Source organism: Leptidea sinapis, chromosome 17 (assembly GCF_905404315.1).
Source record: "Leptidea sinapis chromosome 17, ilLepSina1.1, whole genome shotgun sequence".
Classification (NCBI taxonomy): domain Eukaryota; kingdom Metazoa; phylum Arthropoda; class Insecta; order Lepidoptera; family Pieridae; genus Leptidea; species Leptidea sinapis.
This window is the reverse complement of record NC_066281.1, coordinates 11,227,142-11,252,366: the sequence shown is the minus strand read 5'-3', so window position 1 is coordinate 11,252,366 and position 25,225 is coordinate 11,227,142. Positions and strand designations below refer to the sequence as shown.

General features: G+C 35.1%; 2 protein-coding genes across 4 annotated transcripts in view; one reads left to right on the top strand and one right to left on the bottom strand.

Moving 5' to 3' along the window:
- LOC126968886 (chitin synthase chs-2) overlaps positions 1–9,049 on the top strand; it is a 40,287-nt gene extending 31,238 nt beyond the window's left edge. Inside the window, exons 13-23 of one of the 2 annotated variants that reach the window (XM_050814021.1) lie at positions 185–411; positions 1,272–1,439; positions 2,531–2,836; positions 2,914–3,155; positions 3,378–3,525; positions 4,031–4,183; positions 5,230–5,406; positions 6,071–6,238; positions 6,322–6,565; positions 6,648–6,793; positions 8,033–9,049. In XM_050814021.1, coding sequence (XP_050669978.1) covers positions 185–411; positions 1,272–1,439; positions 2,531–2,836; positions 2,914–3,155; positions 3,378–3,525; positions 4,031–4,183; positions 5,230–5,406; positions 6,071–6,238; positions 6,322–6,565; positions 6,648–6,793; positions 8,033–8,230 — 2,177 coding nt within the window. In that variant the 3' untranslated portion in view covers positions 8,231–9,049. Of the gene's footprint in view, positions 1–184; positions 412–1,271; positions 1,440–2,530; positions 2,837–2,913; positions 3,156–3,377; positions 3,526–4,030; positions 4,184–4,881; positions 5,059–5,229; positions 5,407–6,070; positions 6,239–6,321; positions 6,566–6,647; positions 6,794–8,032 lie in introns of both variants that reach the window. The other variant, XM_050814020.1, reaches the window with a different exon arrangement.
- Positions 9,037–13,758, bottom strand: LOC126969013 (COP9 signalosome complex subunit 8). Of its 2 annotated transcripts, XM_050814282.1 has the most exons (5): positions 13,603–13,758; positions 11,717–11,787; positions 10,888–11,069; positions 9,438–9,692; positions 9,037–9,186 (listed from the first exon to the last, which is right to left on the bottom strand). In XM_050814282.1, exons 1-4 carry the CDS (start codon positions 13,654–13,656, stop codon positions 9,442–9,444), a joined length of 558 nt encoding a protein of 185 aa, XP_050670239.1. In that variant the 5' UTR covers positions 13,657–13,758; the 3' UTR covers positions 9,037–9,186; positions 9,438–9,441. The 2 variants fall into 2 exon arrangements, with proteins under 2 accessions (XP_050670239.1, XP_050670237.1); XM_050814280.1 differs by having other exon boundaries at positions 9,037–9,692.
- Positions 13,759–25,225: the final 11,467 nt, after the last annotated feature.

Here is a 25,225-nt window from a genome sequence, read left to right as displayed (position 1 = left end):
AAAAGTACATAACAATGCGAAAAAAAAAACACTGAAACGTACCGTTCACATACCTATTTCTGACGTCACGTAGACTTATATAATTCCCAGTTACCTTACTGAAGACACAGATGTCTATAGCACTGTACATACTTACCTGTAGTTGTTTTTAAGGGTTTGATTTATCTTACGGTTTCCGTTTTAGGTGAAGATCGATGGTTATGCACTCTTCTATTGCAACGTGGATACCGGGTTGAATATTCGGCTGCATCCGACGCGTACACCCACTGTCCCGAAGGTTTCAGCGAATTTTACAATCAACGTCGTCGTTGGGTGCCCTCAACAATCGCTAATATTATGGACTTACTTGCGGACTGCAAGCACACCATCAAAATCAATGACAACATTTCCTCACCCTATATTGCGTATCAGGTATCTACGGTTTTTATACTTCTTTCTTTCTTATTGTAAAGTTATGTCCGTCGCTACTGGGGTTAAGCGTACAAATTAAATTTGTATTATTATTTATGTACGAGGGGAATATTTTAAGTTCGCGGAATGGGTAGATAAGTGATGAGTGGGGGGTGTCGCTAAATTAGGTTCCAATTGAACAACTCATCATTGGTATAAATACCAGGTTTGTCATAGTTAGGTCATTAATCGTTAAGCTATTATGGGCCAAACAAGTCAATCGGGAAGAAATTGTGAAATATGGAGAAAATCTAGTTTCGCGCTGTTATAAAGTTCTTTATCTAGATGTCATCTGTTTACGGGGACTCCTGTCCAAGTAACACTATGGTTTACGAATGGCCCTCTTTAAACAATGCAGGGAGTCACTCGAAGACGACCCACGGCCAGGAAGGTCGATCGAGGAAAGAACTAAAACAGTCGAAAAAAATAAAATTAGATGCCCGACTAAAGAAGAAACAGCTCGCAGAAATGGTTGGAGTATCAGATAAAACCATTTTAAAAATTCTTCACGACACATCTTGGCATGTCAAAAGTCACTCTCCTCATACTTTTTTTTTATGAAAATAAGGGACGAGATGAGCACGACGTTCAGCTGATGGTAATTGATGCGCCCTGCCCATATCAATGCAGCGCTGCTCAAGATTATTGAAAAACTCAAAAATTCTGAGCGGCACTACAATTGCGCTCGTCACCTTGAGCACTATGCATAGTTCGAACTCGCGCCTCTGCATTTCATCTCCAAGGCTTCTAACTTAACGTTTTGATGTTAATTGTCTAAATATATAATAATGATATAGTTAATGCAATATAATAATTTTCAGATGATGTTGATGGGCGGTACTATTTTGGGACCTGGCACTATATTCCTTATGTTGGTGGGGGCCTTCGTGGCCGCGTTCAGGATCGACAACTGGACCTCCTTCGAGTACAACTTGTACCCTATTGCATTGTTCATGCTTGTTTGTTTCACAATGAAATCAGAAATTCAGGTATGTAGGTATTACTTACGGCCGTTCCCTATATACTGTCTACAGATAGAGATACATTACTGCCTTCTGCTGTCAATGATCTGAAGCTGTCCCAATATACCCGATAAGTTATTCTTATCGCCTTATATTGGGACGCGTGAATTGCAATTCCTATACAAACTTATATCGCTGGTAAGCTATACGTCCTCCCATTGACAGAGCGTGTACGGATAAGGTGAGTTACCGTCGATAAGTTTATTGGGACAAAAAAGTCAACGATAGTTACGATATTTATCTCAGGTAGGCCACAACCGAAGATAGACTGCATATTGGGAACGGCTTTTGAAAATTATCAACGACTTTTCAGTTGTTCAGCCTAGCGCTTTTAATAATCGGCTATATTCATGCCGTCTGGTTAAATTAGCCAATTAATTAGATGTGATTTGATGATGCCATTTAATTTGATGATGTTTTGTCGGAGGCTCCTTTGCTTCCTCTTTTTCCAGGATGTCGGCTAGATTATCGGTACCACAATGGCGTCTATTTTTGCCGTGAAGCAGTAAGCATTATCGTGTTTCGGTCTGAAGGGCGCTGTAGCTAGTGAAATTACTGGGCAAATTATACTTAACATTTTATGTCTCAAAGTGACGAACGCAATTGCAGTGCCGCTCAGAATTTTTGGGTCTTCAAGAATTCTGTGCGGCACTGCATTGTAATGGGCAGGGTGTATCAATAACCAACAGGTGAACATCCTGCTCGTCTCGTCCCTTATCATCATACAAAAATGTCTCACCCTTTATTTGAATGCTAGTATTCAATTTTGTTTTGACTAAATTAATTAAAATAATTGGTTTAGTGTAAATCAAACAGATCAACCCCATTCAAAACATTCACCATATTAACGAAATGGCTTTACGGCCTTCAACCATTTACTTAAAACTTCAGTTAAACTACTGGGTTCCGTGTTTTCCAGCCACGTCATTAAATGCCAGCATGTAACAATCAGGCTATCATTCGATTAACTTGCTGATTTAACCAGGTGGCTGCGATAGGTCTAGCCAACCAATTAACTGGAGGATTCTAAATTGATTCAGCATGGATATTTGTTTCAGTTGCTGGTGGCTCAGATTCTATCAACAGCGTATGCTATGATCATGATGGCTGTGATCGTTGGTACGGCGCTCCAATTAGGCGAGGACGGCATAGGATCTCCTTCAGCTATTTTCTTGATATCCTTGTCTAGCTCTTTCTTCATTGCAGCTTGTTTACATCCGCAAGAATTTTGGTGCATTGTGCCCGGCTTAATATATCTCCTATCTATACCTTCTATGTATTTACTCTTAATTCTATACTCTATTATTAATCTAAATGTCGTCTCATGGGGTACTCGAGAAGTTCAGACAAAGAAAACGAAAAAGGTAAGACGAATAGCACTTGTTTGTTTGATAATTGTAGCGATGATAGAATAAAATTATATATTCGAATAACTTCACAGGAAATTGAACAAGAAAAGAAAGAAGCAGAGGAAGCGAAGAAGAAGGTTAAACAGAAATCACTACTTGGATTCTTACAAGGAGTTAATAGCAATGAGGAGGAAGGGTCTATAGAGTTCTCATTCGCAGGACTTTTTAAATGTTTGCTTTGTACTCATCCTAAAGGAACCGAGGAAAAAGTTCAGCTTTTGCACATTGCATCAACTCTGGAGAAGTTGGAGAAAAAACTAGAAAATGTAGAAAGGTTAGCTCCCAATGAACTTAATTCTTTTTTGTTGACGAAATATTAGTTTTAAGGTCGATGAAGCCTAATGAGCACATGTATTACCTAATGGTAGGCAAACTATGGCATCCATGCTTAGCAGAAATTATGCCTTTGAGCCAGGTCCCCTATATGTAATTCTTCATTATCTTTTTTCAATTCTTCAGTGGCAAGAATTTGATAAATCAAGTTGGTACTTTTCAGGATTGTCGATCCACATGGCCATTCAAGGAGTCGTAAACTATCAGTAGGGCTTAGAGGAAGTACAAGTGGTGACCTAGTGACTGTAGCAGAGGGTGAAGAAGAGCATGGGTCTGATTCTGAAACTGAAACAATGTCTACTGAGCCAAGGGTAAGTTTTGCGTTTGTAATTATACTATTGTAAAAGAATTCGGAAAATATACAAGAATATACTTAGCAACTACACCACGCTGCCTCAACTGACGTTTTTTACTACCCAGAGAAGAGATAAATACGTACAGTTATGTATGTGATCAACACAGCTAAGGAACATAATGATATTGGCTTTAAATTAAAAATGTGTACGTGACTCTATCAAATGAAAAAAACAGCATTTCACGGTCATAATAATGGGACGTGTGAAACTTGGTCCTTAGTCAGTGAATTTCGACTTCGATGATTTTGTTATATCAAACAGTGAATATTCATGACTATCAACAACTCTTAAGAAATCTGCACTCTATTGTGATCCTTACGATATTTTTCCAAATCTATGAAGTAAGAAAGTCATTAACAACATCGAATGGTGGAAATTAATGTATAGTTTGCTTTAAGGCAACTGCCGCACGAAGAAATTGGCTCTTCATCAATAATTTAATGTTAAATTAATTCCACAGGAAAGACGGGACGATCTTATAAATCCGTACTGGATCGAAGATCCTGAATTGAAAAAAGGAGAAATGGACTTCCTAAGCCAATCGGAGTTAACGTTCTGGAAAGACTTGATAGACAAATATTTGTATCCAATTGATGCTAACAAAGAGGAACAGGTATTTTGAAACGACCTTTGAAATCCTTCACATTTTTTAAATTCCATAGATGGGAATAGATTTAGAATTAACTGAAAACTGACGTAGATACTTGCAGTACGCACTTCAAGGATTTTACATTTATGAATGTTTATTTTTTTCGCATCCCTAACGGATATATAAGACTCTGTCAGGCTGCCACAAAAAGCCTGAAATATATAAAAAAAATTACAAAGTATAATTTATATCACCAGCAGACTCTTAATAAATTCAATAAAATAGTATATACAATAAATTAAGTTGAATCGAAACAAAGTAGGTAATACGCTGTTCACGTAAAATTTTGGCTGGTGCCCCATAAAACCTACAATGGGATTGCCTTCGTAAGTTCATAAATGTATGTAAAAATATAAAACAGCCCTTGAACCTGTACATACTATGGAGACATTATTGCTTCTTGGTCAGTAGACCACCACAATCTTCATAATACTTGTATCAAAAAATGACAGAAGTTTCATTTAAATAGTCTACTTACTATATTATGGTAATTTTATTGTGTTTAATAAATCTTTTACAGGAATACCTTTCTCAAATGTCGTTACTTTTCACATTATATTTTACCAATATATGATATAGTATATTTACATGAAATGATTTATATATTTGAATAACCACATGTGTATGTATAAAATATAATGTTGACCACCACACAATTTTAGGCACGTATATCCAGGGACTTGAAGGAATTGCGGGACTCTTCAGTTTTTTCATTTTTTATGATCAATGCTCTTTTTGTTCTCATTGTATTTTTACTACAATTGAACAAGGATAATCTTCACGTAAAATGGCCATTTGGAGTTAAAACTAATATTACGTATGATGAGGCCACTCAAGAGGTAACGTGGGACACAGTTCGACGAGTGATCGACCTTCAATGATGACTTCGAATGTTCCAGAACTCTGCCTATTACTACTTGTATATGTTTCTCTTTATATGTTTTAACATGTCTTAGTCACCATTGAAAGTTGATACTATTTAATGCTTTATTTTATGTACAATTTTACAGGCTCGAATTGCACGTGATTTATTAGAGCTTCGCAATAAGTCAGTATTTGCGTTTGTCATGTTCAATGCTTTATTTATATTGATAGTGTTTTTATTACAACTCAACAAAGATCAACTCCACGTGATTTGGCCTTTGGGTGTTAAGACAAACATTACATACGTCGAGGAAACCGGCGAGGTACAGCCAAGTTTTACAATAATTTGTGTGTCTACACAAGACTTCTTTCTAACCGGTATCTCTTGGGATGGCACGGTCAGCATGGAGATTCCAATGTCTTCTACACCTCAACTAAACAATTCAGTGTAACTCTAATAATACCTCCTAAATAGGCCTAGAAATGACGACAGAATACAAACATGAAAGAAAACATTCTGATGAAAAAATGGCCAAGTCGAAGACCTATATTAATTGCACTCCCCAATACCTAGCCCCGTTGTTACATGAAATCCTGCTGTTTTACGGTGACGGAATTTTCCCCGTTCATTCTCCTTTGTGTGATATGTATCAGCCCCGATATCCTCATCGCCCGTCAGGTGGTTTGCCTAACAACTCTTGGTTTCTTCTTTTCACTTATCATTTACTTTATAAATTTTCTTGTTTCGTACTAATACACCAACAAGCACTGATCACGATTTGTTGCACTATATCTTTGTATTTGTAATCAGTGCACTTTACAAATCATATTATGACTTGTATTTGTAAATTATGTGACGCATGCTTTTGTTCTGATCTTTAATCTTTGTGCTTATATTTATTTGCATTGCTTTCTTTAAATGCTATATTGGGATTGGCTTAGTGATTTCATGAATGTGTATTTTACTAACAAAATTTAAATTTGCAGGTTCTTATATCGAAGGAATATTTGCAACTTGAACCAATTGGTCTTGTGTTTGTATTCTTCTTTGCATTAATTCTGGTAATTCAATTTTCGGCCATGTTGTTCCATAGATTCGGAACTTTGGCGCACATTTTAGCGTCAACAGAACTAAATTGGTTCTGCAATAAGAAGGTAAAGATTATCTATATTAAGAACTCAATAAAATTAATAATAACTTTAAAAAAGTATGTTAACAATTAAACTTTTGCCAACAGTCAGAAGATCTTTCACAAGATGCACTGCTAGATAAAAATGCTATAGCAATAGTAAAAGACTTACAAAAGCTAAATGGTTTAGATGATGATTATGATAATGATTCTGGATCTGGTCCACAAAACGTGGGGAGAAGAAAGACGATACATAATTTAGAGAAAGCGAGACAGAAGAAGCGAAACATTGGCACTCTTGATGTTGCATTTAAAAAGCGATTCTTTAACATGAATGCCAATGACGGTCCAGGTAATAAATACATATTTTGACTTAAACTTTTTAATATGAGTATTCCAGGATTTTTTTAAAACTCAATCCCTCATGTTTATAGGAACGCCTGTATTGAACAGAAAGATGACATTACGCAGAGAGACCTTAAAGGCTTTGGAGACTAGGAGGAATTCGGTGATGGCAGAAAGGCGGAAGTCACAGATGCAAACTTTGGGAGCAAATAATGAATACGGTGTCGCAGGAATTGTAATTATATATATTTTTTTATACTATCAATTATGTAGTTCAGACATTCTCATAACTGCTACGCAATTCTTTTTTGTTCTTGATTACTTTTATAGGGTTTCTTTCGTATTCTAAACAAGCGTAGGAATTATTACGCCTTTGCTATCTGTTCGTCAAAGGCTGTATATTGTCAACCTTAATTAGTTAGACCGCTGAAATTATGACAGAGTAGATGGAGAATTCCAATTTTATTTATATGGGAAGGTGGGGAATCAAAATAGGTGTAGAATTTATTCATGAAATACCTTAAGGTCGGGGACCTTCTTGCCCCACTATCCTTTATATTGTTGTAGCGCAAACTCATGTGTCGCCATACGATGACTTTACTGCCCCAACGGCCATCTGTCCTTCGAGCTGCACTGCCACTTCAGTTGCGCAATCACCCGGGCTATGTCGCTGTCGATCTCGCAGGGAAATTTTCAAGCATAATGATATACAAACATTACATTAACAGCGCAATCGTTCAAATCGTCAAGCGCAACACACAATCGTTTGTGATAAAATGGGCGGCCTGAGTTTTTTTTAAAAAGAACTATTTGATATAATTCCTGCCGCAAATTTATAGCATTACTAGCACCGGTATGGTGCTAGTAATACTCCACTGTCACAAGCTTACATACCGTCCTCACAATTTATGGAGTACAATCCGAGTGCGATTAGAAAGAGAAGCGAAAGAGCTCTTCCACGTAAGACTCGTATTCTCCTGTGATACCTTCGGTGTTGCAACAGACCATGAGCAGAGATGATAGCATATCCCCATCAAGCATGAACCTTATTATCCATAGCCGAATGAAATACCTACCACATTAAGAAGAAATTTTATATAAATAGACAGTAACCAATAGCGATCGTTTACGAAATGATGTGATTATTACCTGACCAACGAGCGTGCAGTACCTACCCCACTCACTCCAATAGGTTGAATAGATTGTTTGCAATGTGTAATAGCTAGGTATTAGGAATTTATTGTGTTATAACACTGAACTACAACTATCTTAAAAGGTGAATACCATCAGACTCGAATGATGGTTTATCCTCTTATTAAAAAAAAGGAAGTTAAATTCTATTACTATTAAACGGATAATGAAACTGTCGGTATAAACCCTTGGTAGACCACCGACAAACTCAACCATTGGACTAAATTGAATTGGAATTTCGTGCGACTTCTAAATATCCAATAATGAATTATATTTGTTTCAGTTAAACAATAACCATAATGTTGCACCGCGTCATCGAACATCAACAGCGAACATATCAGTAAAGGACGTATTTGGAGAACCCAATGGAGGCATGGTCAACCGAGCATACGAACAAACACTGGGAGACGAAGATGATAGTAATTCAATGAGAATGCAACCCAGACAGAATACAGTGTCATTTTCAACCAGATTTCAGTAAAAACCATCAATATATTGGTGACCAATGAGAGTAAACCTTTCAACACAAACAAACAACAACGATCAGCATTGTGAAACTTAAAAGTAATGCCATATTCAAACAAAAATACTCATACAGTAATCTCATTATTAAAAGAATAATATTGTATTCTCTAACGGCAGTTCCCAATGTTCAGTCAATCTCCTGCTTGAGATAAAAATTGTAACTATCGTTGACTTTTCTGTCCCGATAAACTTATCGACGGTAACTCACCTTATCCGTATACGCTGTCTGTCAATGGTAGGACGTATAGCTTACCAGCGATAGAAGTTTGTATGGAAATTGCAATTCACACCTCCCAATATAAGGCGATAAGAATGACTTATCGGGTATATTGGGACAGATTGAGATTATTGACAGCTAATTACTGACAGTAGAAGGTAGTAATTTTTCTCTATCTGTAGATAGTATATTGGGAACGGCCGTAAATCATGTGTAGCAAGGTTTACTGTCACTTTAGAAGTAAATGCCAAAATACGAATTACTCAACGTCTAACGAAATTGTGGATACTCATTTAAGTTTAGTTATTAATAAAATTCTCAATATATAATCTTAGAATTATAATAAACTACGAATACTTGTGATATTTTACATATTATATTATATAAATTGCTATTTTTATTGTATGACATATAAGACCTAATTGTTTAATTATGGTCTTTCTGAAATATTTTACATATTTTTACAAGGTTGACTTAGATTTAATTTTTTCACTGCCAATTTTTTTTATGATTCTGTACTTGAAAGATAAGACGAAGTAAAACAATTTTTTATAATAATTTCTGGTTTTATTTAAACTCATATACTTACAGTCTTATACAATTCAAAAGCCGGGTATGTCACACACAACAAGTTTCTTAAGGGCAGTTTTTAAAACTGGACCTTGGATTATTTATACGTCTAGAGACTGTGACAGCTGTGAAAAAGTCGAAAAAATTTGAGGTTGACAGTTAACCTTACACTGTGTTAACTTAACTTATCTTAACACTGACAGTTAAATTTATGTTAAATTATTTATATTAAATTTTTAATGCTGAGGAAATTATCAATTATAAAACAATAAAAAAAATGTGTGAATACTTCCAGTGGACTTCAGATTAGCGCAGTGATCCGAACAGATTAACAATTCTTTGATATGGCAAAATATAATGAAATTTAAAAACTGACCTATTTAGCTCTCTAAGAATGTTACAAAGTCGGTCAGCTTGAACAGTTGGTCTTCACTAGATGTATGTAACGGAGTGGGCTGAACTGGAGGTACTGGTCGGACTGTTACACCGTCATCATCAAGCTCCCACTTTCGTTCTCTGCAAATTTGCAGCACAGCCTCCTTGCTCAGGCCTGTCACTGCCAGAACTGATTCAATTGATATCGAACTGTATGATTTTCCTATTAGATTCAATGCTCTTTCTCGTGCTCTTTCTGAAATGAACAAATAAAATATTAATAATATACTTTTAGAGTTTTTAGAATTACAACAAAGTTTTTTAAAGTAAAAACAAAATGCAATAATAATAAAAGTACAGACTAAGGATGAGCCAAACTTTATTTTAGATTCGGTTTAAATGAACTTCGGCTATCAGTAGAATTTTTGATTTTAACCCTATGCTCGGTTGAAGTTTGTATTCGTTCAAACCACATTCGGCCCATCACTAGTTGAGACACACACACACAATTTTGGAAGTAGATTGTTTTATTATGAAAATAAGAGACAAGCCAATGCATTGTCACTCAGGATTCTTGAAGATAATATAGATAAGATGTTAAGTCTCATTTTCCCTGTAATTTCACTAGCTATGGTACCCTTCAGACCGAAGAAAAATAGGCGTCATTGTGGTACCCATAATCTAGCCGGGATCTTTCTGATCACACCATCTAGTTTAATATCCAGTGTGTATCCTGCAGTATAAAGCATTGGCGAACAACTATCCGACCTAACTAACTAAATAAATTCATGTAATAACTAACCGAAATAAATTCATATCTTGTCTGAATAATATTAATTTTGATGTACATATGAAACTAATGACCCAAATACAGCTTACAACTCATTTTATGAAACATTCAAGCTGTACTACAATCGATGTTCCCAGACAGATCCCTTTGAAAAGTAGTAAGCATATATAATACATATTTTGCTAAACAACTATTGCCGGGTCAACTGCAAAGTATTAAGAGATTTGAGCTGCATTACTGCATGAAAAAATAAGCTAAAAACAGAGCCCAGAACCAATGTGTGTGTGTGTGTTTTAAAGGAACGCGCCGAACGCTCTCTATAGCATTCGCATAATAAAAACATATTTATCCTCATTTTATGCTGGTTTGCCGCGAAAGCAGAATGGACGCGGAAAGCTGAATCGACGCGTACATGTCTCCATACAAAATTGTTGTTTTCTATGACGAAAGCTGAAAAGAGCAGAATAAGTGTGCATAGTACCTAATACAGATGAGATTTTGGAGCCCCATCCCATACTGCTATTACTATGTAACATGCATAACCTCCAAAATAGCCATTTTAACACCTAAAAAGCCGGCAAAACTATTCTTCTGGATTTGATAGACAGTAAGATAGCTTACTATATAGTATCTTACTATTTCATAAGATAAAAGTTAGTACCTTCAAGAGCCCTCATAATAGTTGCAACTGGCTCCACCCAATGGTAGGCAGCAAGTGCTTGATACATTCTTGGTAAATCCTTCTTCCATAATTTTTGTCCAACTGCCCAAATTGCTGAAATCTCCGGATTACTAGATGTGATGTTCTGAGGTATTCTCTTCCATAGGAATTTAGCATTACACCTGAAATATATTTGTCAGGAAATTAAATCCTAGAATAACTTTTTAATATAGAGACAATTCCCTTTGTGAATGTGGCCTAGACGAGGGTAACATGGATCATCTGTTCTTCAATTGTCCCTTAATGCAACCTTCTTTGCACAATTTTATACCTGCTGAAGTAACCCCGCCCAACTTCCTTTAAATGTCTCCTCTCCCTAGTTTTCACTCCTTTTGTAAATATTTTGTGTAAATATATTAAAAACAATAAGATTAAGTTCTAAATATCATTAAATACTTGTAATAATTTATGTAATTATATGTGTGTATGTCCTTTTTAGTCTAACTGCATGCATAATTGTTTCAGTTATAAAAAAGAAAATAAAACTTGTTTCAATCTTTAGCACCGATCACTACCAATCAAATTAGAATACAAAAATTCTCTAAGCTTGGTGGTCTACTTTAATGTGACATTGACAAACTTGTATACCTTTCACAGGAGCCATAGTAGGAAGAATAGAATAGAACTTTTGAATATGATCAAAGAAAATACAATTAAATATAATATTATGATTTTTGATTAACAACTAGGTAGATTTGTAATTTTATTAGTGTATAATGGTATGTTAATTTAAATTGTAAATATTTATTTAAAAATTTCATTTACTTACAAATCATTCTGATATAAATAAATTGCTAGTAATTGAGCATATGTTGCTGCTGGTGCCACACCATTGGGAGCCTAAAAGAAAGAAAAACACATATATAAAAGAGCTACATAAATATAATATATAAAAATTTAAATAAAAACATAACATAAGCCATCTTCTTTGTATTAATGTTGATGTTTACTGGACTCATGACTGTGATTTAGCCACCTTAGTGATTATAATAGATAACTTTATATATATATATTTCTTAGACGGCATGACCGTTTTTGATGAAATTTTTAGTGTGAGTTCAAGGGGATTCGAGGATGGTTTAGATTCACAATTGAACTAACTCCTAAACGACTGGACCAATTTTGATGATATTTATGTGTGTTCCAGTGAATTTGAGATTGGTGTGTGTGATGGATTTGAGACCTCCTAAACGGCTGGATTGATTTTGATGATTTTTTTGTTTGTTTCAGTGAATTTGAGATTGGTTTAAATTCTCAATTCCGTCCATATAATATAATTCTCCTGCTCATATGTATGTTAGTGAACTCCTCCTAACGGATGGACCGATTTTTTCAAATTTAAGATGTGTGCACAGGACAACATCTGTTGGGTCCACTAGTTTATTTATATTTATTTACCATAGGGAGTGACAATAAATATCATGAAGCTACATTAGTTTGTAAAGGGGCTATGGGGGGGCTACGGGCTTGGGGAGTAGAACTGATAAAAAACTCCCAGCACATCTTTTAAATCAAATAACAACTTAAGCTATTTAATATAATATTGTGCAATTTTAGGTGGCCTGTGTGGACCAGACAAGAACCATGCATCATTATACTGTCTGGTATTTTATTGTAAAATTTAACACCAAGATATTATGAAGGAGCCTTTAACTGTAGCTTACTTATTAAATGGCACATGATAACATTTGATACAACAAGTAGGCTTCAAAGGGACATGCTTGTTGAAGCTAGAAACAGTGTAACTTCTCTGATGCATTTAACAAGAGTTTTATATATGCTGCAATAAATTTTGGAATTATATGCCTTAGTAAAACTATGAAAACAATGATGGTTCAAAGGAACTGTTGATTAAAGCACTGTGCATTGCCCGTTTGGATCTTGAGTAAAAGATTTTTTTTTATGGTATAGGAGGACAAACGAGCATACGGGTCACCTGGTGTTAAGTGATAACAGCCGCCCACATTATCTTGCAAGACCAGAGGAATCACAAGAGCGTTGCCGGCCTTTGAGGAAGGTGTACGCGCTTTTTTTTAAGGTACCCATGTCGTAACGTCCCGGAAACACCACACAAGGAAACTCATTCCACAGCTTTGTAGTATGTGGAAGAAAGCTCCTTGAAAACCGCACTGTGGAGGACCGCCACACATCCAGATGGTGGAGATGATATCCTAATTTGTGGCATGTCGTGCGAAGGTGGAATTCGGCGGTAGGAATCAAATAATAATTGAATAAAAGATTTATTAATAATATGTAAGATGCATTATAAAGTAGACACATCCTTCTTCTATCTGTATGTGGCTTAATTTGTTAGTCTCACTGGAAGATCAGTCTTGATTTTGAAATAGCATAAGCAACACTGATTATTAAATCAAGATCATGCAAGTGTAACCAATTTGTGACAAATTCTTTGTCTAAAAATTTGTGTAAAAATCACTACATTTGGTTCTTTATTTGATTTGATTTATGATTTTTGTTTTAAATAAAGCTGTTTGTAGGAAGCCTCATCCACATATAAATATTATAATCTTGTATCTAGCACCAGAAGCAGGAAACAACAACAATCAATAGACATATTAATAATATTATATGAAATAAAATTTTAAGTACATTATGTTGATAGTCATAATTATTGTTATTATTTCTATTAAATACCTCTAGCTCTTGTTTCTCAAGCTCACCGCACAGTTTATCAAAATTTGTAATCATGATACCACTAGTAGAAAATAATAGGGAATTCTTTTCGAAATAGTAATTATTTGCAAGTCGTATTTACTAAAAGCCGCACTTGGCACTTGCCTTACCGCTTGGCGCTTTGTCAATTTGGCAGTCGACACTTGCCAGTTTTTATTTGATTGTTTTTTACACATCCCGTCCGGGCCAGGCAAAGATCATAAACTATGCTGTCCCATCAATTGGAAGAATATATTATCAGATATTGTTTCAACGTAAAGGCATAGCAGAGCCAATCGATTTAGCATTCTTTATTATAATATTAGAAATTATAATTTTCAAATATTTATTGAGTAGATATTTTAAAATTTTGAAATGTTTTAAACATGCGCTAAATCAATTTTAGTTACCTAGAGTATTAGCTAGGAGGCCATCAGTAAGGTTCATCTACTAAGGCCAATAACCACAATAACACAATTTTTTTAATGAAAATAAGGGAGGAGACGAGCAGGACGATCAGCTGATGATAATTGATACACCATGCCCATAACAATGAAATGCCGCTGAGGATTCTTGAAAAACCCAAAGATTCTGAGCGGGACGATAGTTGCGCTCGTCACCATGAGACGATAGATGTTAAGTCTCATTTGCCCAGTAATACCACTAGCTACGGCGCCCTTCAGACCGCAACACAGTAATGTTTACACATTACTGCTTCACAGCAGAAATAGGCGCCGTTGTGGTACCCATAATCTAGCCGGCATCCTGTGCAAAGGAGCCTACCACTGGTAAATTAAATAAACATTTTTCGTAAAATCTAAAAATACCCTATATGTAGGTCCCCTATCAGCATTTAACACCTGAGTACCTTGTACCGGACCAGTTTCATTTAATTAATTACAGGTACCTAGGCAGGTACAGTTACAATATCAAACGATCACAATACAAAACATAATGCAGTGTCACGTCATGTGTGGGTATTGTTAATTGTACAGTACCTATGGGTATTTAGTCAATGCGCGTACTAAAGCGATGACCTAATTTTTATAATTGAATTTCACGGCTCGATCGAGGGCTTGGGCGGGCTTGCTCTAGTCAACTTGTGCGCTGCTTGCGTCACAATGCAGTCAACTTTGATGGACTGACTGACACGCTGAGTCATTCTCTAGTACCTACTTATTGTCGCTTACAATGCTAATTTTCTCGATATGCGTGTACCAATTTGCATCTTAATTTTGATTCCAATCTCTATTTATGCCTATTCATAGTAATATTTTGAAACAACTACAGTAAACACGAGTGGTGGAAACATTTCAATTCAGGTTCATAGATTGAGGTTTGTGAGAAAAAATATCGATGGAGAAAGATTTTCTTTAAAATTTTGCTACCGATAGAAACGGAACTAATGACTTCGATATAACTTCTTACGTGCCTTTGCATGCAGTTACCCTAAATCTTAATTAACAACGTCTTAGAGTGCTATTTTTGTGGTCTACTTACAGAATAAACATTAAAATTTGTTACATTATTGCTGAACTTGTGAACAAGGTACCAACAAATCAATTGGAACAAGAAACACAATTGAAAAATAATGTGAAGCTCTTTAAAAGTCTCTATCTAATTGTCACCAAGTGTTAAGTATGGGTAAAAATATTCTAATAGACGATTTAAAAAGTGGAGCTTTTGGTTTACTCTTAATAAATCATCTCAACGTTTGACAACTTAATGATTATCAACAGTTTTGGTCCGGATATAAAAATTGAGCATTTCCGAAACGATTATTCAACAATTAGGTACCTACTTTAATTTCAATGTCGATTGAAAAAATAATTCAAGCTTCATTCGGAATCTCGAAACAAGTTTTATTTTATTCCAAAGTAAGTACACCAAAATGGCAATTGCATACTAAAACCCGTATTTTATTAATAAATTGAACAGCACTGAACGTTATTTTTAGAAACATAATATCGTAAATGATATTGATTGATTGATTTTTTTAACGTACCTAATACATTAGGTACCTACCTAAAAATGTCATGCTTTTTTTTATGTTATAGGAGGACAACCGAGCGTACGGGTCACCTGGTGTTAAGTGATCACCGCCGCCCACATTCTCTTGCAACACCAGAGGAATCACAAGAGCGTTGTCGTCCCGGAAACACCGCACAAGGATGCTAATCTTCGAGTTCATTTCGAATAGATTTATTTGAGTAAGGATGAGACTAGTTGGGTAAGACTAATTAGTTATTAGACATTAAATTACCTAACTTATACTAAATGACATTTAAGTTAATAATATAATACAAATTAAGAAGTTGACTGAGTATATCCTAGCATTATATAATAATAAAATATTTGGCCCAAGGTGTTTTGTGAACTCGTCACTTTCACTAAATTGTTTTATTGTCCAATCAAATTGTTGACACGCTCTGCTGGTAACCAATGCTTGAGAACCGCTCCGCCTTGAGGGACAGGCGTGCAGCCAGGCCCCGGCATAAATAACTGCGCAATACTGCTTCTGTGATCTGCCCTACTGTTTCATATATTACTCTAGTGAATTACAATTGCATGACATTTGAAAACACTTCTTCATGTTGTGAGAGATAAAATTGGAGTATTATCCGCTCTATTCTACGAATACAAAGAGGATGTAAATACTACTTAATAAGAGGCGGCACTGCGTAAAAATTGAAATTAAATTATTTGAGTACCTATGAAACGTACAGTGAATTTGACATAAGTTTGAAATGTTTTACAATAGTAAGACGACGAAGTATATCTGGCTAACTTTGGAAGCGAGCAGTCGCTTATAACGTAGTGGATTTCGGCTATCTCCATTTTTTACAAGATTATAGCCGTCACCTGTCAATCTATTAATGACTGCACACGTTTTATACCATTGCTTTTTCTTAGTGAGTTTCGCTAGGCTGTACAAATATTTCACATTTCATTTCAGGCCGCCTTAAAGCACCATTTCAATATACCGACGGTAAAGGAGTAAGGTTTTCTGCAAAGTAATCCTGAAATTCGAATGCAATAATAATATGAAATTGCTTGTCCATATTTGTTGTTGCTTCTAGTCTCTATACCTTAATAAAAATAATAAACATTTTATATCAGCATTCAGAGTAATTTGTTGTTTTCTTACCTTCATATCAAACTAAAACAAAGAATAAAAATAATTTCATATCGTATTTGGAATAAAAATATTTGAATTTGAAAGGTAACTGGTCGAGTATAACTTGATATTTTAAATATTCATTTGATATGATACTTGGTGCATCACACAATCTTATAAGTGCTAACCCGGCAATATATTTAGATATTAGAAATTCTAATGAAACTCCAGCCTTAGTATGACATGGATGTCGCAACAGATCAACCGGCAGTAAGTTAGTTGCTACCTGTGACCCGAATCAGGGGTCGTGTGTCGTATGCTTAAAGTTTATTAATGTTGTGATGGACACCTTATTCACTGTTCATTCAGTATTCTATAATGTGAACTATTATTAAGTCGATATATGGGTAAATTTAACAGCAATAACAGTAGTGAAATACGCATCCACACGCATTTGTATTTAATGAGAAACAGAAGAAACCTGAGAAAAAAGTTTATAAGCAATGTTCCTCATTTATGGCTTATGAAACTGAACTTTCTGAAGCTCATGTTGGAGAAATTTCTGTATAATTAACATAATATTTAATAAATTTGGTTATAAACGTGAATGCAAAAAACTGTGTTAAAGTTTAGCTAATTTTCAATCAATTTAATATTTAAGGTGATCGGAGACTCTTTAGAAACACTAGTTTGTAGAATGCTTCTAATACGAGTGTGGTATTATTAGGAACTGAAATGCGTCGGTGGTGTAGAACCGTTGACCGTTTGTTCCTCGGTTGCCACGGATCATTGAGTTTTCGGTTTTCGAATTTATATTCGAGGTATTCATTCGACGTTTTACAAGGTCGGAACATCTCTTGTGATTCCTCTAGTGTTACAAGAGAGTATGAGCCGCGTCACATGCCATCAGGTGACCCATATGTGTGCTTCATTCTACCCTTTTTTATATAAAACGTGATTGGTTATCGGTAATTAGTAAGCTACTTTTTCTGCGTTGAGCTCTTTACTCATAAGCGGTCTATTATGTATGAGGTGGCAAGACCAGCCAACCAAGCTTCTTCCAAGAACTACGAAGTCTCCTGGGACTTCAAAGGCTTCTAGGACCTACATCCACACATTGTAGGATTACGTGAGCTGCGCTTTCTTCCGCATTCAGACAGCCCCTGCTCAATGGGCTGTCTGGTAAATTGATGATGATCGTAAGTCGGTTCGTTAATGGAAGTTGAAAGACTGAGCAGTCTTTTGGTCAGTCGCTGGTATATTGCAGGTACCGCCTCTCTCGTCGGTTGTTGTTGCCCATGGGTCATTATGTTACTTTTAGATGATCAGAAGTATCCAAACTGATCGGCCTTTTGTTTATGATAAAAATGGACGAGACCAGCAGGACGTTCAGCTGATGGTGACGCCCTGCCCTTAACAGTGTAGTGCCGCTCAGGATTCTTGAAAAACCCAAACATTCTGAGTCGCACAACAATTAAGTCTCATTTGCCCAGTAATTTCTTTAGCTACACTACTTTCAGACCGAAACACAATAAATCTTACACATTAATGCTTCATGGCAGAAAGGCGCCGTTGTTTTACTGGGATTTGTTGTCTGATAAAAATATAAGTATAATAAAACAAATAGGTATTGTTAGTTGCGTCATACCGCATCTATCACGGGAAGTGTTCCGAAGAGCTATTTCATTCGATTCCTGCTGAGTTACTACAGGTTCGCCCCATGCCCCACAAATACACAAACCGCACCATTTGGAGCGTTTATCTACAGTGCAGATCCCAATCTTCTTAATGATACCATAGATTGAAATGGAGCGACCGCCCTCAGGCTATTAAATAATAAGTTTAATTGTACAATATTACTTTGTAAGCAAATTTTTTTGATGAAAAAGAAAAAAGATCGTTGAGTTTCTTACTCCCATTCTTCTCAGGACTGAGGCATTCGTTTTGGAATGGCTGGTAGTGTTTGACTTTCAATAAGTGACGTCAGATCCTATTTTGAATAAAAATATTTGAATTTGAATGAAAGGGGTTTTGGTATAAAAATAAAATAATGAACACATATGGTTATATCAAAACACGTATTCGAAGGCTATGTAGCTTAAACATCTACATTTATAAACGTTAATATCTCAACGGATACATAGGATCCTAATTTCAACAGAAATCTAATGAAATTTGCATCTAAGCAATGATAAGCAAAATTAATTTAGTGGATTCTGGTTTTTGGGTCCAAACGAGTTGCATAAAATGCAATTTGCAACATAAATAGGAAGATTAAGTGCTGATGAAAATATTATAAACAAGATTGTTGCATAATATTATCGTAGTGTGATGTTTTTAGGGTCTCAAAGCATTCAATGTGCCTGAATTTAATGGGTACTAATTAATACAATTAGCTCACGGCGAATTGCACATGGCCAAAATAATGAGCGTAAATTGAAGCGACTTTACACTTCTGATTTATTGTCTTGCACTTGCGAGATTCGACGAAAGAGAAAACAGACCCAGTTGAGTGATTATTGCGAGCGCTCTGCGTATTATATCGAAAATATACACAAAAAGTAGTTCAAGTATGGATGGAAATATTCAGACGACGCACAGTATGACTTGCGGCGGGATATTATTTTCAGTTAGACATTTATGGCAAGCGGTTATTTAAAGGTTATATAAACTAATAATACTATCTTTGTCTTACTACTGGCTTTGTTTGTTATTTTGATGGTTATGTCAAAATGATTGGCCATCTGCGAATCTGCACGCGTAGTTTTCGTTTATCAAACCATTTGCTGTGTGAATAACTAGTTATTGAAGAAAGCCTTATTTGAAAAATTCCCGTCCCAAATGAAAGTTCCGTCCGTCGAAAGCCAGAATCCGTCCAACAGTTTTAGAGACTAGCCGGAACTAACAGGGCGCAAAGGGTCAATATTATATTAAAATATATAACAAATGATCTAACTACACACTTACACACCAATTATCATCAAAATAATTGTTGTCAGTGAGTCATAAAACGTTAATTTATCATAAAATTGAACAAACAAAATGTAATTACAGAGTCTAATTTCTAAAGTAGTACAGATTAGTTTTATGACAAAAGCTTTTAATTATTTTTTTCTATATACTTAATTATTGAAATGTAGTTTTGACTGTCACTCTAAAATATAATATCATCAGCCGGAAGACATCCACTGCTGGACAAAGGCCTACCCCAAAGATCTCTACGATGATCGGTCCTGCGCTGCCCTCATCCAATGTATTCCGGTGGTCTTGAACAGAGTGACGGTCCATCTTGTCCGTACCAACACTGCGTCTTCCGGTATGTAGTCGCCATTCGAAGACTTTACTACCCCAACGGCCATCTGTCCGTTGAACTATGTGCCCTGCAAATATAATATACGTGCTTAAAATCTACGATATTTCATGTAAAACATTTTACAGACATAATATCTATAATAATATAAGCAAGAAACAAGTATTTCTTTGCAGTTCTGACCTCCAAGAACAAATTTAATTCTAGATCAAGCAATATATGTTAAATTTATTTGTCACGTTGTCAAACAAGTCCCCACATCCTCCCACATAAGTAAAGGCATGCTCTGGGCGTGTTGTTTTATCGTCAACAATATGTTGTAAGACAAACGAAGGTTATATGCGCGTATTTATCTAACAACGCTCTTAATGATACATCGTAGGCTAAATGATGGAGTATTTTCGTCCGCAAGCAGTCATCATTACCATTGACAGTTTGAGTGATCACTGTGGTGTCTCCACAATATCTTCAGGTGGTGGACGGAACAATGGGTCGTGAAGTTATCTTTGATCAAAACAAAACGCTGTCTAATTGGACCTGCGAAGCATTGAATGCTTTAATCGTGGTCATCGACTGTAGTTAGCACTCGTGAGTACAATTCGGAAAGGATTTATAAATACTTCCTAAGTATCTTGAAGTAAATGATCCAACACAAGTTTACATGTGTAATATATAAATATTTACGTTTCGACTTTTCACCCACAATATTTACAAAACACATTCCGTTCTCAAAATTCTCAAAATTTGATTTAGAAAGACCTATCTAATGATACCCTACATGCAAAAAAATTTCATCCTCCTTTTAATCACAAGAAGCTCTACCCTTCTTATTATTACCACCATATTATGTCAAGAAGAGTTATTACAATAGATAATATTGTAATCATAAGGTATAAGCATAAATGTAACGTATATCTTCCTTAATCCCGCATTATTTTACATTATATTACCTTTTAGATTTATTCATCGTGTTATAACTACGCGCCATTGTGATGAAAAATTTTAGGGAATATTTAACTGAAATTAATAAGGCTACATAGTAATATTTTTTTTTAGTAAGAAGTGACGAGACCACGCCAATGCATGCCGCTCATGGTTCTTGAAAAATAAAATTTTAATTTTTATGGGAGAGGAGGACAAACGAGCGTACGCCCACGTTTTCTTGCAACACCAGAGGAATCACAGGAGAATTGCTAGCCTTTATAAAAGATTGCTCTGTCGTAAATCCTATTACTCCACTGCTGAATATCTAAATGATCTGACAGCCTGGGACTAGATTGTGATTATTTTAGACGATAGAAATGACTGTACATTATTGTATATTTTTACTGAAAAGAGCGCAAAAAAAGAATGCTAGGAGAGTTTCTTGCGCCGCTTCTTCTCTCTCAGAGCGCCATTTGTTTCCGAAGCGGTAGTAGTATCTAGTAGTTATTAGAAATGACATCAAAAAGAATTCTAAAGGAATCAATTTTGAGAAAATATGCCTTTTATGCCTTTAAGGAAGTTGTTGTCGTTGATGGACGTTCACCGTCAGACATTTGATGTTAAATCTTAGTGACTCAGTATTTATCATTTCAGTTTTGTTAGAAAAACAATAAATAAAAATTGTCTGTCTATATTTTGGTCTCCGATTATCACTGAAAGGGCTGAAATTTTGACAGGACTTTCATTGGCACAAGGCTCATGTTGTAAGGAATACTTAGACTTATGCCTTAGACTGGCAATTGAGAACAAAATATAATGACAGCCGCGGTCTATTAATCGTGTCATTATAGATGATAATATTTATTATAAAGGTTTTTTTTTATTATGAAATAGGCCATGAACAGCCGGCCTACAGACCATCTCAAGTAAATGATCCCTACCCATTCTCTCTTGCAACACGACAGGATAGGCACACACGCAATGGCGGTGCAAATTTGGCTAGAAATAGCAATAAACAGAACTGAATGGTATTCCTTTGAGGAGGTTTCTACCAAAAAGGGGTCCGTACAAGGTAATTTAGAAGAAAGATAAATTTATTGTTACTATTTTTTCCATAGAATTAAATAAACCACCGTTATTATAAGCTTCCTAAAAAGGCCTGCAGCGCTATTGTAATTCCTTTGGTGTTGCAGGAGTTCCAGGTTGTGAGAATAGCTTTACATACCTCATAAACCTCTATGTTCATTTGTCCTCTTCTTCCATAAAAGAGCAAGTATAGGTATAATATAAGAAAATGTAAGCACCACGACACTAGGGCTGCCAACTTTTTTTAGACCGAATATAGTCATTTTGGATTGAGTACTTAAAAAAATATAGTAGATAGGGAAAAATATATTTTAAATAATTTCTATGATTTTTTGTACTACATTGAGCTTTTATTAATAGGTTTTTATATTTAAGGAACCCTTCATAACTTTCATTACAATCTAATTGTGCGTTATAATGGTGTTCCATTTAGTCTGCTTTTATCCGACTGATACTCAGGCTCTATTGCGCTCATCTTTCCACTTTTTTCATCACAGAAAATCTGATAAAATATAGCAGTTTCGGCTACTATATTATATTTTTAAAATAATAATAGGTTGATCACTTAAATAGTAGGATTTTTACCAGTGGGAGGCTCCTTTGCAGAGGAAGCCGGCTAGATTATGGGTACCACAACGGCGCCTATTTCTACTGTGAAGAAGTAATGTGTTAACATGTTTCGGTCTAAAGGGCGCCATAGCTAGTGAAATTACTGCACAAAAGAGACAACATCTTATGTCTCAAGGCGCAATTGTAGTGCCGCTCAGAATTTTTGGGTTTTACAAGAATCCTCAGCGGCACTGCATTGTAATGGGTTGAGCGTATAAATTACCATGAGCTGAACGTCCTGCTCGTCGCGTCCCTTATTTTCATAAAAAAAGGATACTATATTATGGTTGGCAACCCTACAGTTGACACAGTTCGAAATGTAGTAGGTCTACAGAAATACTACAGATTGACAAAAAACTTAAAAGTATGCGTAGAGGAACATGATTGATGAATGACTGCCGATTTTTAACCACGGCTTAATTTTCACATCATTAACTTTATTTATGTACATGTGTGATTCATCGATCGAAAACATCGAAAGAATTTCATATTGATTAAATTGATTCCAGCTCACTTATAGTTTTAATGGTAAGACCAATTTTTACTCGTAAATGTCATTCGAAGTTCTGATTTAAATTACGAAATAATTATTACTCACTTCCGGAATGATATCCAATTATATACTCTCATAATAAGACCGTAATTTGCGTGACTGCTTTGTTTTTTTGTAATGTACACAAAAGGGTCAAAGTTGAACTTACTACGCCACTATTAGTAGGGGAGTTGTTGTACCTAGGACAGTTTTTTAGATATCTATTTTCATTTTTCCTAAAACCATTTTTGCATATTTTGAAAGATCAATTATTTGAGTATTCACCACCAAAATATAAAAAAAAATATATTTCATACTTACATGTGTTTTAATAATTAAAACGAAAAAAGGGATTTATGGCCAAGGTACAACATATCCTATGTACGTAGACCAGTACTATGGTGTACTTAGGACACATTGAGGAGTTAGGGGTATTTATGGAAAATATTAAAAATTTAAATAACTATTCTTAACTAAAATCGTTTAATTCATTTAAATTATATTTGACACATATTTAACAAAAAATAATAAAATCAAAATTATATTCACAGTTTCTTTTTTCTAATGAGACAAAATCTTTTATATGTTGTTAGGAATATTATATTACGTAAATGTGAAATAATTTAAGAAAATATTCTCCTGGCCAAAGTAAAAAAAATATATTCCTTGGTCACTGACCAAGGTACAAATGATTAACAGTGACCGAGGTACAACACCACTCCAACTTCAACAAAACGGTGGATTTCAAATAATTTGGGGTTACAATATATCTCGTAACTCCCAAATTCACTTGAAATTTACTTTTTCGTTGTTTGACATTATTATGATAGAAAATACAACTTGGTTCCGAAATGAAATCCGTCCGCACTATTCGGTTCCGAAGTACTTTGGTTTTTAGAACTTCGTCGTTCTTTCGTTTCGGAGCGAAACTTCGGCTTTCGATTTTGGTAACAGAGCTCCAGGATGTAATCGTTCAGTATGACCAGGCTATTATTCCGTAAATATTATAGATATCAAAAGGTTATTACCTTAAACTGTTATCGAAAGAACGTTACCTAATCAATTAAGTACATGACATCAATAATTTTTTAAAAACCAAACGAGAAGTATCCAAAATTGAGATTTAAAACACTCCCATACATTTAATATGAGATTAGTAGAAAAATTTAGTAAGTAGAGGATTATTAAAAAAAAAGAAAATTTTTGTACTTAGAAAATATACTATTCATTGAAAAGGTAGTTATATTACTTTGTCAGGTTAATAAACAGTGTCCTTTATATGAGTACTAACCTAAAATAACTTTTTAAGATATGGAAACTAAAATCTTTCCACTAATCTCATACTAAATATATTATTCTTCTTCGTTGGATAACTCTTGACAGAGCAGTCGTGGTCACGTCGAACGACGAACGATTCTACGCCAGTTATCCCTGGCTATTGCTTCTCTGGCACATGTGTTGAGGGGAGTATTGTTTAGGGCTTTGATCTGGTCTGTCCAGCGCATAGGGGAGCGTCCTCTTGACCTACTGCCGTTGACCCTTCCCTGGACAACAAGTCTCTCTATGGCATGCTCTCCACGTCGCGTGATATGTCCGAAGAATCTGAGGATACTAAATGTATGGGAGTGTTTATTCTTGTATTATTTTTAAAAGTTAATGAATATATTGTACTGAAATAAGTACATTAAAATATTTTTATAATAAGCCATTATACAGTCAATCATTTTCAAACCAGTTTTGCTTCGGACGAACACATTATTTCGAGAAGTTTGTACAGTAATAAAAGCTTAAGATTTGTATAGATGCATTATAATTATTTTTTTGAAAATAAATAGCTCCGTCTTTCACGATTGTGCCAACATCAGAGTGGAGAGATTTTTTTAAAGGAAAAGGATGTATGGTCAAATAACATATTAAGGTCTGGTTTCCTTTTTGTGTTCTGAAAAATTAGGAACACAAGAATGAGCTAATTTAGTTTTGAGCACACATAATATATTAACTACCTTATTACTAAACAAGCACAATC

Coding starts and splice junctions, on each gene's coding strand:
- LOC126969013 (XM_050814280.1), bottom strand. CDS start 13,656: ATGATTACAAATTTTGATAAACTGTGCGGTGAGCTTGAGAAACAAGAG. Junction 11,070..11,716: donor TATTTATATCAGAATGATTT/GTAAGTAAATGA, acceptor AATATATTTCAG/GTGTAATGCTAAATTCCTAT. Junction 9,693..10,887: donor TATTATGAGGGCTCTTGAAG/GTACTAACTTTT, acceptor TGTTCATTTCAG/AAAGAGCACGAGAAAGAGCA.